The sequence below is a fragment of the Kwoniella europaea genome, chromosome 2 (genome assembly GCF_036810445.1).
Source record: "Kwoniella europaea PYCC6329 chromosome 2, complete sequence".
In the NCBI taxonomy this organism is placed as follows: Eukaryota; Fungi; Basidiomycota; class Tremellomycetes; order Tremellales; family Cryptococcaceae; genus Kwoniella; species Kwoniella europaea.
This window is the reverse complement of record NC_089488.1, coordinates 740049-756366: the sequence shown is the minus strand read 5'-3', so window position 1 is coordinate 756366 and position 16318 is coordinate 740049. Positions and strand designations below refer to the sequence as shown.

The following is a 16318-nucleotide window of genomic DNA, read 5'->3' as shown; positions in this document are numbered from 1 at the left end:
GGTGAGATGACCTTCGGTCATAAGGGACTTGGCATGCAGGAATTGACCGCGTAGACCTCTTTCATGGTGATGTGAGCATGTCAATGGCCGAGTGCGGGGCAGAGGATACGTCGTCAGAGATGGGTTGCTTCTGCGAGCAAGATACCTGTATGCGATTGATGGTTCTGACGTTCTGACAGCGGGGACGGGGGCCTATGATATGATAACAGGGGGCCACGTGACGTTATCAACGGGGGCCGGTGAGTAAATACATCATAAAATCAACAAATAAACCATCAACAACTCGATTACAGTAGTTACCTTTTCACTTTGACAAAGAAAGGGATGCCCTACGGCAGATCAGTGCGGTGCAGTGACTGATCAAGACGGAGATGTGGAGGGTACTTACTTTGTTACAATCGACTCAGAAAAATTGGGTGCGGATCCGAGACAGACAAGACAGTATGATGGTCTGAAATGCGGCATGGTGATTCTGACTGATGTTCGGTAGCTACCGCTCACTGCTCCCTGCGGTCCAGCTCATGGAGCAGTCGACTCAAGAAGCAGTCTTCGCCAGAGTAGCTGAGGGGCACAATGCGAGTCTCTGGGCGTGATGTTTTGGATGTGCAGCAAGCACAGGTGTGTTTGGTTTGCAAGAAACACTCCAAGTACCGACCGCCTCGGGCATTTAACCGCTCTACCTTTATGCAAAAACCTGAATTTCCTGAATCGGTTCTCCGTCATGTAGGATATGTTGCACCAACCTTACTGCTCGACTGCTCGTACTCACGTAATGAAAGGTCGTATGGCTGAGAATGGTTTGTTTATGCGCTAAAAAAGTTTGGATCGTTCGGGACCGACGGTCAACGACGAGATAAGTTAGTCGACCCATACATGCATGCTCAACTTTTCAACCAAACACCTGCCTTGCCCGTACTCGCACTCCTCACTCGGTGAGAACTGATTTTCTTCCATCTGACATACGTCTTAGTCAGCTCATTTTATTTTCCATCGATCTTTTCTTCTCCTCATCTCATTTCTTATAATCGTACCACCCCTCACTCTCTTTTTCTACTCCATTTGGATTCTTCTTCTCCCTTTCTTCTCATTTTCCCCTACCGTATATAATACTTCTTTCACCCCTTCGAGCCTGCTGAGCGATAGCAGTGCGCTTGTTGATTCAACATTGTTTGCGTCAACCCCTTTTTACCATAAACTGAACAAGTAACACATACACTACGCACAAATAGACGCAGAGGTCAACGCTAAACATGTCGGACGGTCCCAACGCTCTCAACTTGGGTGCCCCCATCGGCACGACAGGCGCATCAGCCGCGCCTGCTACTACCACCACCACCACCACCACCACCACCACTATCCCTACCACTAACAACGCTGTTACCCCCGATGGTCATCACGGTGATCATGCTGGAGATCTCTCTTCTTCAGGTAACACCTTAGCCGAGGAAGAGACAGGTGAGAAGCATTTAGATGGTCTCGATGCGGAAAAGGCCGATTCTCACCTCCATCACAATCGACCTCATCTCCCTCATGGACACTCCTCGCACCACAAATCGAAACGAACAGCTCACGATTCATCTGAAGATGTCGTAGCTGATTTAGAACCTCACCATGTATCCATTCACAGAGGTAAAGAAGAGTTCCATGCATTAGAGCGAAAATATTCTTCTATCTCACAACGAAGTCAGGGAGCGGAATTGCACCGACCCACTACTCGAAGATCCATCGCTTCTGCATTTTCGAATCGACCTGAACGACAGATCTCTCATTTCTCCGCGGCTGATGCTGAAAAAGCCAAAGCTGACGAAGAGGAATTTGATCTAGCTGAGGTGTTGAGATCGAGGAGAGAGAGTTACGACCAAGCTGGTATCAAACGAAAAGATGTTGGCGTCATATGGGAAGATTTAGAGGTTATCGGTGCAGGAGGCATGAGAATCAACATTAGAAATTTCTCTTCAGCCGTTATCGAACAATTCATGATGCCAGTCATCAACCTTTTGGGAGTCTTCGGTTACAATCCTTTTGCACCTAAACCTAAACCTATCTTATTCAAAAACTCGGGTATCCTCAAACCTGGAGAGATGTGTTTGGTATTAGGTAGACCAGGTTCGGGATGTTCAACCTTCCTTAAATCGATCACCAATCAGAGAGATGGTTATTTGGAAGTCAATGGTAATGTAGAGTACGCCGGTGTGCCCTGGAAAGAGATGCGAAAGAGATATGCTGGGTGAGTACAATTTTTTCTTTGCTCCGTTGTCTGATCAATGTATACTGACGCAACCGTACGAAATGCGACGCAGTGAGGTTGTTTACAACCAAGAAGACGATGATCATCTTCCTACCCTTACTGTCGCTCAGACGATCCGATTCGCTCTTTCATTGAAGACACCAAAGAAGAAGGTCCCAGGTGTTTCGAACGCCCAATTCAAGGAGGATATGCTCAACCTCCTGCTTTCCATGCTGAACATCAAGCACACCGCCAACACCATCGTCGGTAACGCTTTCGTACGAGGTGTATCCGGTGGTGAGAGAAAGCGAGTGTCCATCGCGGAAATGTTCTGTTCCGGTGCTACTGTCTGTTCATGGGATAACGTGAGTGGTTGTTGACCTCGAGATTGTCCGAAATAAATGCTAATTGTTATCAATTCTAGTCCACTCGAGGTCTTGACGCTTCTACTGCGCTGGATTACGCCAAATCCCTTCGAATGCTTACCGACATCATGGGTCAGACCACCTTTGTATCGCTTTATCAAGCAGGTGAAGGTATCTACGACCAATTTGACAAGGTCTTAGTACTCAACGACAGTCACGTAGTCTACTTTGGTCCTGCCAAAGAAGCCAGACAATACATGATGGGCTTGGGTTACAGAGACTTGCCTCGACAAACCTCTGCCGATTACTTGTCTGGTTGTACCGATCCCAACGAAAGACGATTTGCTGAGGGTAGAAGCGAGGATGATGTACCTTCCACTCCCGAAGCTATGGAGAAGGCTTATCTCGAGAGTGAGATCTGCGCTCGAATGGCTAGAGAAAGGGAAGAATATAAAGCGTTCGTTCACCAAAATGACGATATCAGAGAAGAATTCAAGCAAGCTGTCACTGAGCAAAAACACAAAGGTGTCGGTAAGAAATCACCATACACCGTACCTTTCATGTCTCAAGCTCTCACCATCGCCAAACGACAACTCATGCTGAAATTCCAAGATAAATTCGGTATCTACACTGGTTATTCCACTTCTATCATCATTGCTTTGATCGTCGGTTCAGTCTACTTCCGTCTTCCTGAAACTGCCTCTGGCGCTTTCACAAGAGGTGGTCTTCTGTTCTTGGGTCTTTTGTTCAACGCTCTTACGTCTTTCTCCGAATTGCCTTCTCAAATGATGGGTCGATCTGTCCTCTACCGTCAAAACGAATATAGATTCTACAGACCTGCTGCTTTTGCCTTGGCTGCTGTCGGTGCGGATGTGCCATATAGTGCCTCGAATATCTTTATCTTCAGTATTATCCTATACTTCATGGGTGGTCTTTACTCTTCTGCTGGCGCTTTCTTCGTAAGTGTGCTTGCACTAACAACATAAAAGCGGGACTCGCCGCTGATGATTTTGATCCCCCATAGATGTTCTTCCTGTTCGTCTTCACTACGTTCATGGTCATGTCTGCCTTCTTCAGAACCCTTGGTGTCGCTACAACCGATTACAACACTGCTGCCCGACTTGCATCCGTCCTGATCTCGTTCATGGTCACCTACACGGGTTATATGATCCCCGTTCAACAGATGAAACGATGGCTTTTCTGGATCTTCTATCTGAACCCTCTTTCTTACGGATACGAAGCGATCTTTGCCAACGAGTTCTCTCGAATCAACTTGACTTGCGACACCAATTATATCATTCCCCACAACATCCCCACGGCGGGCATTACCGGTTATCCAGATGAAGTCGGACCCAACCAATTGTGTTCTTTGATGGGTTCTACACCTGGGTCTGGTGCTGTTAGCGGTTCTGCGTACATGAACGCTGGTTATTCATACTCCAAGGGGCATATATGGAGGAACTATGGAATCCTAATTGCGTTTTTCGTGTTCTTCATGTTCTTGCAAATGTTCTTTATTGAATACTTGCAACAAGGCGCCAAGCATTTCTCGATCAACGTCTACAAAAAGGAAGATAAAGATTTGAAGGAGAAGAATGGCCGATTGGCAGAAAGGAAAGAAGCTTTCAATGCGGGTAAACTAGAACAAGACTTATCAGGCCTGAAGATGAGACCTGAACCTTTCACTTGGGAAGCTCTGAACTATACCGTACCTGTTCCAGGTGGTCAGCGACAATTGCTAAAAGACATTTACGGTTACGTCAAACCTGGTTCCCTCACTGCCCTTATGGGTGCTTCCGGTGCCGGTAAGACCACCTTGTTAGATGTATTGGCCGCTAGAAAAAACATCGGTGTGATCAGTGGTGATGTCCTTATGAACGGTCGACCGATTGGTAAAGACTTCCAAAGAGGTTGTGCCTATGCGGAACAGCAGGATACCCACGAATGGACCACCACCGTACGAGAGGCTCTACAATACTCTGCTTACCTCCGACAACCCGAAGATGTACCCAAAGCCGAGAAGGATGCGTACTGTGAAGATATCATCGAATTGCTCGAATTGCAAGATCTCGCCGATGCGATGATTGGTTTCCCAGGTTATGGTCTGTCTGTTGAAGCCCGTAAGCGAGTCACTATCGGTGTCGAATTAGCCGCCAAACCCGACTTGCTTCTGTTCCTTGATGAACCTACTTCCGGTCTTGATGGTCAATCCGCTTACAACATTGTTCGATTCCTCAAGAAACTCTGTGCTGCTGGTCAAAAGATCTTATGTACCATCCATCAACCTAACGCTTTGCTCTTCCAATCTTTCGATCGACTCTTGCTTTTACAACGAGGTGGTGAATGTGTTTACTTTGGTGATATTGGACCTGATTCTAAGGTCTTGATTGATTACCTCGAACGAAATGGAGCTCAGGTCCCACACGATGCCAACCCTGCTGAATTCATGTTGGAAGCTATCGGTGCAGGGTCTCGAAAGAGGATCGGTGGTGATTGGGGAGAGAAATGGAGGAACTCGCCTGAATTCCAATCTGTTAAAGAAGAGATTCAACAGCTTAAAGCTGATGCTTTGGCCAAACCAGTCGAAGAACATGGTAAACACACTGAATACGCTACTAGCTTCACGTTCCAGCTCAAAACGATGTTAAACAGAACCAATGTAGCTCTTTGGAGAAACGCAGATTACCAATGGACCCGATTATTCGCTCATATCGCTATTGGTCTAGTTGTCACTTTGACTTTCTTACAACTTGACAACTCGCTCCAATCGTTACAATACAGAGTATTCGCTTGTTTCTTCGCTACCATCTTACCGGCTTTGATCTTGGCTCAGATCGAACCTCAGTATATCATGAGTAGAATGACCTTCAACAGAGAAGCTTCATCAAAGATGTACTCGTCTACTATCTTCGCTTTGACCCAGTTACTCGCCGAGATGCCTTACTCCCTCATCTGTTCCGTCGCTTTCTACCTATTACTCTACTATGGTGTCGGTTTCCCACACGCCTCTTCGAGAGCCGGATATTTCTTCGCAATGATCCTTATCACCGAGGTTTATGCGGTAACTCTTGGTCAAGCTGTTGCTGCTCTCTCCCCTTCTATCCTTGTGGCGGCTCTGTTCAACCCCTTCTTACTCGTTCTCTTCTCCTTGTTCTGTGGTGTCACTGCTCCTCCCGCCACACTTCCTTACTTCTGGAGAAGCTGGATGTATCAACTCGACCCCTTCACCCGTCTTATTAGTGGTCTCGTTTCAGCCGTCCTCCAGGACGTAGAAGTAGTGTGCAAGGAGAAAGAGTACAATCTCTTCTGTAAGTACAGTTAGATATCCTTGTACGCGAAACGCGCGATGCTGACCATTCCGCCACCAGCTCCACCCGCGGGACAAACATGTGCGGAGTACGCCGGTGCCTACGCAGATGCTGTCGGAGGTTACATCAACAACCTCGATGCTACATCAGACTGTCAATTCTGTCAATACAGAGTTGGACAAAGCTTCTTTGCGCCATTGGAGATAGAATACTCGAACCGTGGCCGAGATTTAGGCATATTTATTTGCTATGTAGTCTTCAACATCATCGTTTTACTGCTTGCCGCACGATTCCTCAAATGGCAAAGACGTTAGAAAATGATTTTGGACCGAAAGAAGCGGAAGGTAGAAACTTGGTTCAGTCTTTCAATGGCTGTACCTTTTTCTTTTGGGATGTTATATAGAGTTACTCTCTCAATACATCTAATAGTACATAGATATACCTTATTTCTCTGTTCAGAACAAGTAATGAGATGGACACTGTTTATGAAAAGTCATCATTTGAGCAAAATTCTTTGACTATGTGGAGTGCCACTTTCGTTGAACCAGACGCGATTTAAACTTACTACACTGAAATAATCCTGAGCTTACGTGAGAAAGGGGGGAGGACAGGAGGACGAGGAGGGAGGAAGGGGAGGTGATCGAGAAGAAAAAAAGGGGTTGGCTAGGCGAGGCCAGGCGACGAACGCTTTGTACATCACAATTGCAATACAAGAGGTAGACATCAGCCTGCATCTAGGTGATTCCCCTTGTTCAGCCCATTGGGTTTGGTCACGTTACGATATACGGGTCTACACATCCTTGGGGATTCAGAGGTCTCAGAGCTCTTCGATACTAGCGTTCTCGTATGGGTGAAGTCACCGAGGCACGCCATAGCTCGATGTCTGCCATATCTATGAAACAATAGGTGACTGTCACCTACCTACAAGAATGGTTCAATCCATGAAGGAATGCTAGAACCAGTCATAGGACTTATGCTTGTTATCCGCTGACGTTTGTGTTGGTGGTGGCAATGGCAGGAATCTGTCCATGGCCGTTGAAATGGCCAAGAATATAGAAGTTCGCCAAATTATTCCCGAAAAGCCTTGCCGCTGGCAGATCGCATTTGATCAATGCGTGGAACTGCTGGAATAGAGAGTGGCCACAATAGGCAACCACACCGATGTAGTACACCATTTGAATGCTGCTGGATCACCCAGGATATCTACCACCCCTAAATGCCACCAAGATCGACTTACGGTAAACGTGGTGACGAATGTGGTTAAGATGGCTAGGAGAACCGATCGAGCCACCAATGCGTCATCTCGTTCATCGAGGTTACTCCGATTCATCTTGGGCATTCTTTACCGTGAGTACTCATTGTGGTTCGATTCAGCTGCTCACATCTCATAATGTCTCGAGACATCATTGAAGCTTATCACTACGCAGCCGAAGCTAGGTCCCCGGATAACAAATCTTAGTCAAATCTGGTTCTATAATTACTCTAGATAACTCATAAATGATATACTCGGTGATCCGCTCTTCGCTATTCGGACAGTCTAAAAGAACTTACACATGGTACGATTGCTTTGTTTACCTCGAATTGTATTCTAGAAGGTCTGCTTTAGTGGTGGCGTTGATCATTTACAGCCACTTGTTTCAGATACCTGAATTTCTAATTGGAATCTTTGAACCCTATCATTCATTCGGATTTTGTCTCACTGCACGTGTAAAAGGCGTCGCTGCTTTCCTATCAGGAACCAACGCGTCATAACGTCAACTCACCCAATTTAAGGTTTTCGACACCTGAATTTAAGGTTCTTGCTCACCAAACGTAGAAGTTTCCTGTTGCGGGTGGCTTTCAATTTACATAAGTAGATCTTTTCTATCAGACATTCCTCTAATTAGAGATTCAATCAACCCGATCACCATCCGGCGACCCATCTTCTTGGTACAGTAACATCCAACACAGATGAATGAACCGAATATTGCTGGAAATGCGCTAAAGTGTCTCATTCGTTTGATAGTGATGCAAAGTCTCGAATCGATGGAGTGAATGTGGTGGTGTTGCCGCGGCTACTGAACCATGTACAACGAGAACATGTGGTACGTGATAAATCAGAACGCTAAGTGAATCTTGAAGGAGCCAGAGTAACGGTGAAGTAATTCCTAGGGCCAAAATAAGGGTCTAAGGGGAATCCCAGAGAGATAGCAAACCACTTGTTCAGGTGGCGTTCGTGTACTTTTACGATATTGATTTCCTTCGACCGTGCTTCAGTGCTACTTCGGACCTGTCGATCGGTTGGTGTCTTAAAAAACCTGTTTCGCCGCAAACAGTTAAAGACATTCTAACTTTCTTCATTCAAGCTTGCTCCGGTTTCTTCTTGCTTTCTCCATTGTCTTTTTGTCTTTCTCCATCGTACATCGTTCATTGTCGCTCCTTCACTCCTTACACCTATTGAATCTGGCCTACTTCTTCCGCCGATCGGAAGAAAACCCAAAAAAAGAAACCACTGGTGGTTTTATCCAAAGTCTGGGTCCATCATCATTGAAACCTCGCCGATCAGATTCAAAGATTCAAGACTATATAGACTGGCTCTGGTAGTCGTCTTCGCCACCAAAAAACGCCCACATTCTTCATCTTCAGCTAGATCTGATATTCCGACGCACGATTTTTCCCGAGTATAGGTCGTTCAAGGTCAAACAATTACTTCATAACAACATTCTCTCATTAGCACTATAATAAATCTCTTTCTATAATAACAGATAAGGAGTGAACGGGTCCGCTAGAGTAGGTCTTATCCATCGTCTCGTACATCGATCGGTCTGTAGCTGACCCCGACTCAAGGCACCTTGGACAAGATGTTCTCCCGATTCATTTACCTCTTCGCTTTCCTCGCCTCGGCTGTCTTCGTGCAAGCACAAGATGATGCCTGGCATTTGGATTACATTTATGTTCTCGCCAACGAGGAGATTGATCCCATTGTATCACCAAACCAGCAATCTTCGCATATGCACAAGATTATCGGTGGTTCAAGAATGTCCGCATTTTATAACTCGGACTACTATACTGCTGCTTCGTGTTCTTCTCTCAGACAACAGGCCGATAAGTCCAACTATTGGATGCCTAGTGAGTTTCTGACTTGCATCGTTCCATTTCTTCTCTGATTTGCGTCCTCTTTAGACCTCTACGTCATCGACACCGACACCAACAAGTTTGTGCCTGTACCAATCTTGGCTCGATTCTACTACTTCTTGTCTCGAAACTCTCAGTACCAGAACGTTAGTCCTTTCCCCAAGGGTCTTCGAATTTTGACTGGTGACCCCAACAATAAATCACCGACCAACGTGGTCACCTTCACCTGTCAAATCAACCAAGATTTCTCTGGTTCTTTGATTGGCACCAGTTTCAACTTCAACCGAGACTGTCCTTACGGTATGAAGACCGAGTTGTACTTCCCACCTTGTTGGGACGGATTAAACCTCTACAAGTCAGATGGGTCCCACATGAGCTGGCCAGACAATGGTGTCCGATCAGGTTCTTGTCCTTGGTCTCACCCCATCCGACTTCCTGCCATCCAACTCGAGTACACCTGGTCCACCTCGAACTACAACCCTGGTCAAGCTTTGGCTGGTAAACTCGCTTGGGCAAACGGTGATACCACTGGTTACGGTGTACATGGTGATTTTGTTGAAGGTTGGGACCAAGCTCTTCTTAGCAAAGCTCTTAACGCCAACGGTACATGTGTTGGTGTCTATCACTCAATGTGAGTAGGAGCCATTTCTCTTCATGGAAATGTTTCCAAACTGACAATCTATCTAGGCAAATGGGTGAATGCCCCGTCTTGGCTCCTACTATGGATGACGCTGCGGCAAAAGCTTGTAAACCCGAAAGAGGAGAGTTGCAAGAGTCATTTGGCAACTTGGATAACGTTCCTATTCCTCGACTTCCCGGTTGTAACCCTCTTTGGGGTGCCACTGGTGCCAAACCCGGCTGTAACCCTGCGATTGCTGGTCTCGACGTCTCCAAGATGACAGGTACTGATGGACCATACGTCGCCTCAGCTGCGGACAACAAAGTATTCAAATACCCTACCACCCCTGGATGGCACAACATCGCCTGTTTGAAAGAAATCACTGCACTTACTGGTGGAGTCTCTTACACAGATTCTTCGATGACCGTCGAGTCCTGTCAACAATCTTGTCTCGCTGCTGGTTACCAATTCGCCGGTACCGGACAAGTCGGTGCTTGGAATTGTGTTTGTGGTAATGCTATCCGACCTTCTGCAAGTGTTTACCCCGGAATGTGTTCGACCCCTTGTCCTGGTAACAGTGCCCAGCAATGTGGTGGTAGTTACATCTTCAACATTTGGTATGCTGCCAATGGAACCACCCAAAACACCACTACCCTCGCTGACGGCACTCAATATGTCGGCTGTTACAACAACCCTGGTACTGCTTCGGCAGGTCTTCTTGGCGCTTCCACTTACAATTTCCAATCGAGCTCCATGACCACTGAGACCTGTATCGCTGCTTGTCACAACCTCAACACCAACTGGGCTTTAACCACCTCTGCTAAATGGTGCTACTGCGGTAACGACTGGAACTTCGGTACTGGATCCCTTGTACCCTCTTCTTACTGCACCGTTGCTTGTACCGGTAACTCCACTGAAAAATGTGGTGATTACTACCGATCTTCAGTATACAATATCACCGCGGCCAGTATCGAAAAGTCCTCGGTTTACCACCCACCTGGATGGCAAGGTTGTTACCAAGATCTCAGTGGACGACTCGCTCTGACCAACAACTACTGGTCTGGTACTATCACCCCTCAATCCTGTATCAACGGTTGTTCCGAGCTGGGTTATTCGTACGCTGGTGTCGAGAGTGGTAAAACATGTTATTGTGGTAACTCACCTCAGATCACTCAACGACTCCCCGTCAGTCAATGCTCGACCGCCTGTACCGGTAATTCGACAGCTGTTTGTGGTGGTACCAACGCTATGGATCTTTACACCACCGCTTCAGCCAATGTCACGGCGGCTACTGTCAAAGCCAGCAAACCTGCTGGTTATCTCGGTTGTTTCCAAGACTCCGGTTCCAACATTGCCTTCCAGAATTACTACTCTTACACCGTAAACCCGATGTCCGTCGAGATCTGTAAACAATCTTGTATGGAGCTCGGTTACTCTTACGCCGGTGTGGAGAACGGTAACCAATGTCGATGTGGTAACAACGTTCCTACCACCACTCAATACGTGTCTAGCTTGCAGTGTAACAAGGTCTGTTCCGGTAACTCTTCCGAGACCTGCGGAGCTGGTGGATATCTCGAAGCATACACTCTCGATAACTCAACGATGAGCGCCGTCATGCCTGGTGTCTCCGCTGCCGACTACATCACATGTTACGAGAACTCCAACAGAGGTCTTACTGGTTACACTTACTACGACAATGGTATGACCATCGAGAAATGTCGAACCACCTGTAGTGAATTCGGTTACGGTCTCGCTTCGGTCTACCTCTCTAAATACTGTGGATGTGGCAACTCTTGGACTGGTGCTACCCAGAAGTACCCATCAAGTTCATGTCAATACTACAAGTGTGGTGGTAACAGCACTGAATATTGTGGTGGTCAAACTCAAGCCGCCGTATACAACACTTCTGAAGTCACCGTCACCATTAACAAGCCCGATGGTTGGGTATCTTGTTGGACCGATTCCGGTAGCGCTCGAACCTTGCAAGATTACTCATACACTGCCAATCCTCTATCTGCCAAGGCATGTCGAGTAGCTTGCGCCAATCAAGGTTACCAATACGCCGGTACCGAAGCTGGAAATCAATGTTTCTGTGGTAACAAGGTCGCCAACGGTGCCAAAGCTCCTACTTCGGCTTGTAACACCCAATGTGCAGGTAACGCCAACGAAACCTGTGGTGCTTCCGGTTACATGGACCTTTACAATGCCACTGGAGCAGTCGCCAACAACGGTATCAGAGGTTACCTCGGTTGTTTCACCGACGACTCGACTTTCAATGGTAACTCCTACGTCAGTGATTGGATGTCCGTCGACTCATGTAACCAATGGTGTTACGCCAGAGGATCAGCCTACGCTGGTATCAGAAACGGTAACCAGTGTAAATGTTCCAGTGTCGCTCCTACCCTCGTTACCACCTCTGCTTCATGTAACAACCCATGTTCCGGTAACTCTACTCAGAACTGTGGTACCGCTACTACGATCGCTGCGTACGAATTGGCCAACACCGGTATCAAATCTGCCGATTTCGTTGTCTCTTCCAACTCGACTGGATATGTCGGTTGTTTCCGAGAAGGTTCAACTAGGATGTTACCATCTTACTACTTCTCTTCATCAAGTATGACCAACGATCTCTGTATCTCCAATTGTAAGGCTCTCGGATACGCTTTCGCCGGTTCCGAATATGCCAGTCAATGTTACTGTGCCGCCAAACTCGACCCCACTTCTGGTGGTTACAGAGTAGCTGAAAGCGCATGTAATCAAGCTTGTGCTGGTAAAGTCGGTATCTGTGGTAGTGGAAATATCCTCTCGGTCTATTCGACTCTCAACGCGACTACCAGTACTGCAACTGTTGAAGGCCTCAAAGGATGTTACTCTCAGGGAACTTTCGGTCAATCACCAGCATTGTCATACTCTGGTGGATACATGACTGCTTCACTTTGTCGACGAACTTGTAGAAACGGTGGATTCTCCATTGCAGGAACTACCAACGGTAACACCTGTGTTTGTGGTAACAGTGCCACTTACGGTGCTGCCGCTGCTCCCGCATCCTGTAACGCTCCTTGTCAAGGTAACACCACCGAGACTTGTGGTGCCACCTTCTCTTCCGCTTGGTCTATCTACGATACTACCGGTGCCGGTTCCAACACCCCAGCAGGTTTCCCAGCCAACTACGTCGGTTGTGTCAGCGATGGTAGTCCCAGAGTCTTGCCCAACTACTCTATCACCAACGGTGGTATGTCAAGTGACGCATGTCGAAAGATCTGTGTTGCTGCCGGATACAACAACTACGGTACTGAAGCTGGTACTCAATGTTACTGTGGTACGACCAAACCTGTCGTCGCATTGCTACCCGACTCTCAGTGTACTACCAATTGTCCTGGTGCCCCCGCCGAAGCTTGTGGTGCTGGTGGTAAGATGTCTCTCTACGCTATCGCTGGAGCCTCATCACCCAACACTACCGCCTCGGTCTCGGTCTCAGCTTCAGCAAGTGCCACTGGTTCAGCCAGCGCGTCCGGCTCAGTCTCAGCCTCTAAATCTGCTTCGGCTTCAGCCTCAGTCTCTTCCGTCGCCGCCAGTAGCAGTTCCTCTCGAGCTTCATCAGCTGCCGCATCATCGGTCACCGTCGCCTCGTCTTCCTCATCGTCCAAACCCGTTTCTTCAGCCGCTGCCTCCTCCAGTAGCACTTCCGTCTCCAAGGCCGCTTCTTCTTCTGCCGCTGCTGCAGCCTCTAGCAGTACTTCCAAACCTGCTAGCTCCAGCGTTTCAAGCTCGAAAGCCTCGATCCCCGGTGGCGGCGCGATCGCTACTGGAGGTACTGTCACTGTCACTTCCACCTCAACTGCGGCCTCAGCCATAACTTCGGCTGTGACGAAAACGGTTACTTCAAGTGTCACCTCCAGCTCCGCTGCGCCAGCCTCTTCATCCAAGTCCGTCTCTGCTGCTTCTTCATCCTCTAGCAAAGCTCCAGCTTCATCAGCTGTGACCGCTACTTCCACCACGGCTATCCAATCCTCTTCCACTACCAGCTCCAGCGCGGCTATCCCAACCGGTACCGCTTTGGGCTGTTGGACTGGAGGAAACACTGTATTCTCGTCAGCGGTAATGACAGGACACGATAACCTCACTCCGTCAATGTGTCAGATCTGGTGTAATGCCAATTACTACACTTACTCTGGTTTATCCGGTGGAAACACTTGTGGATGTTCCAACTCGCTTGATGGTCTCACTTCGACAGCCTCTTCGAGCTGTTCCACCAAATGTTCAGGAGACTCCAACCAAGTTTGTGGAGGTACCATCAACAGTACTTACTCGGTCTTCAGAGCTCAGGCGGCTACCAAACCTTCAAATGCCAAGAGATTTGACAGTGGTTCGGCATCGATCAGAAGGAGGAACGAAAGGCGGATAGTCCATTCACCTAACAAGAATGAGGGCACTATGAAGAGGAGAGGTAAAGGTGTATTCGCTAATTGGTAGAGGAAGATCCATCGAGTAGAGTAGTGAAGCAAACCGGGACGTTTCCTTCTTCCTTCAAACACATTGTATCCTATATTTCCATCTTAATTGTCTCTTTTTTTTTGTTTTGTGTTTTATACTGAATAATACTTCGTTTTGTCAGTCCTTCTTCGCATAGGTGAATTATTCTATATACAGTGAACGGAAGGGGTATAAGATCAAAGCATTATATTTATATCTGAATTCGCATCGTTTTGCATAACACCATTTTGGTTGCATTGACAGCACGAGATTGACTTGAGCGTTCATGATCAAACGTTTCGTAATCCACATTTCGATTCAGTCGGATTTGGTCTGATCTCTTATAACTGTACTGCATATTCAGTCGGTTCCCGCGGAATGGGATCGATGTTGATACAGTAGTGTCAAGAGGCTGTTTCAGATTACACTACCCCTTCAATGTTTCGTTTTACATCTCGCTGACCTGAAAGGAAGATATACAGTATCCGTCACGTAATTGAATGTTCAATGTTGGCATCTGTATTTATACAGCTAATTATATATGTATGTATTAAGTGTAATGTCTCGAATGAGAATTGATCTCTCTAGTATTCTCCCACTTTCATTCTCCGTTGTCCATTCAATACCGCTCAGCAACCCTATCTAGAACTGTTGAGCCTTGAATCCAAAGAAGGTGAAAGTCTTATTTGCGCCGATCACATCGTATAGCACGAGAGACCCGTTATTATTGAGTTCAGGTGTAGGTCCGTATACTCTGCTTTCGTTCCATAAAATGGTCATTAGATATTTCGTGAACCACATACAGTTTTTAGAAAGAGGACTTACGTATTATCATCGACTAAATGAGCGTACCAATATCCTTGATCTGAGATTGACATTCTGAAGACAGGTCGAAAGTCAGTCCGTTTTTGTTACAAATTTGAGTGGATGTTGAATGAGGTGTGTTGTACTGTACTCACTCGAAGTATTGTCCAGAAGCAGCAGCATTCTCATAATCATATTCACAATCTTTCAAAGTCAAGGCCGACCCTTGGTATCCTTTTTCGGATCCTGTACTGGTCGCTGTAAGACATTGGAATAAGCCTACGTTGTAGTAGGTCAAATGACCATAGAAGAAATTGGCCGAATTCTCCCTGCAAATTCCCCCAGATGAACAAAATGTATCAGCTTGATCGTACGGACTATCATATCCGATTCGTCGTCATGATATCCAGACTAAGACTTACAATCCGTTGAACGCCTTTCTATCTCTAGTTTGACAGATCTCGAATCCGAACAATTCGGTCGTTCTACAATCTCCACACGGCTCGATCGTGCCGTCCTCTGAACTACCCAGTCGGGATTCGTTAAATGATGTAGTCTGGGTGTCAGGATCGTATTGCGTGATATTAGAGTATAAGTGGATGAATCCGTTGAAGCCCGTTGAGGTGAATGGGCCTATAAGTGGAACAACCAGATGAGTCTCGGCATCACTGTTGTATGTTTTAAAAAGGTGGAAAGTCGAGTACTCACCTCCGTATTGGTATTGGACGCATTGGAGGTTAGTAGATCTCTTTTCCACTTGAGACGATCCGGGCTCGACTGGTGCGGCCAGTGCGAGCGGGAGTAAAGCAGAAGCGAGGAAGGTAAGTCGCTTGAACATGGTTGATCGTCTATCTATGAATGGTCGTTGTCGTTGTATGTATAGAAATTCGAGTTGGTTGGGTATGTTATCCTTACTTTTTATATACAAGTTGCCATGCATATTACTTTCCAACATGACCCGAATAGCTCGGTACCCGCTTCAGTGTACCGCATAGTAATGCAACACATGTGACCTTCTGTCACTTCTAGCATATGTATCTCGTTAGAAGAGCATACATCGCCGAGGAATGAGACTAGAGCAGGTCCGAAGGCGGTGCAGAATGCCAATATCAATCGGCACACCTCCATTCAGTCATGCTGCTTGCCGGCATCATCATCAATCGCACCACGCTAGATGTTAGTCTGACACAGAATGTCTCTGAGCTTGTTGGAAAGCTATCCATGGATCGTATGTGAGTTTTTTAAGACTCCAGGATGAAGAGGAGCTACCATCACTTGTAGATTGGGTTCCGATTATTTGATCCGCAATAAGGGTGATCGACATGACGTCACTATCGCTCACCGTACTTCGTTTGGCATTGCAGATTATGGATGACTTGGACTCATGATAAATTCTCTCATCAGGTCG

At 46.9% G+C, this 16318-nt stretch overlaps 3 protein-coding genes across 3 annotated transcripts; 2 read left to right on the top strand and 1 right to left on the bottom strand.

The window, feature by feature from the left end:
• Positions 1 to 1250: 1250 nt before the first annotated feature.
• V865_006614 (uncharacterized protein) lies at positions 1251 to 6214 on the top strand (the record flags this gene model as incomplete). The annotated part of the gene is made up of 5 exons (XM_066230372.1): positions 1251 to 2227; positions 2301 to 2592; positions 2652 to 3551; positions 3617 to 5900; positions 5961 to 6214. The coding sequence occupies 5 exons, from the start codon at positions 1251 to 1253 to the stop codon at positions 6212 to 6214; spliced, it is 4707 nt and encodes a 1568-aa protein (XP_066086469.1).
• Positions 6215 to 8740: 2526 nt separating this feature from the next.
• Positions 8741 to 14106, top strand: V865_006613 (uncharacterized protein; the record flags this gene model as incomplete). Its single annotated transcript, XM_066230371.1, has 3 exons — positions 8741 to 9008; positions 9063 to 9645; positions 9702 to 14106. 3 exons carry the CDS (start codon positions 8741 to 8743, stop codon positions 14104 to 14106), a joined length of 5256 nt encoding a protein of 1751 aa, XP_066086468.1.
• A 642-nt stretch (positions 14107 to 14748) lies between these two features.
• V865_006612 (uncharacterized protein) lies at positions 14749 to 15748 on the bottom strand (the record flags this gene model as incomplete). The annotated part of the gene is made up of 5 exons (XM_066230370.1): positions 14749 to 14860; positions 14932 to 14985; positions 15066 to 15239; positions 15333 to 15543; positions 15619 to 15748. The coding sequence occupies 5 exons, from the start codon at positions 15746 to 15748 to the stop codon at positions 14749 to 14751; spliced, it is 681 nt and encodes a 226-aa protein (XP_066086467.1).
• Between the last annotated feature and the right edge of the window lie 570 nt (positions 15749 to 16318).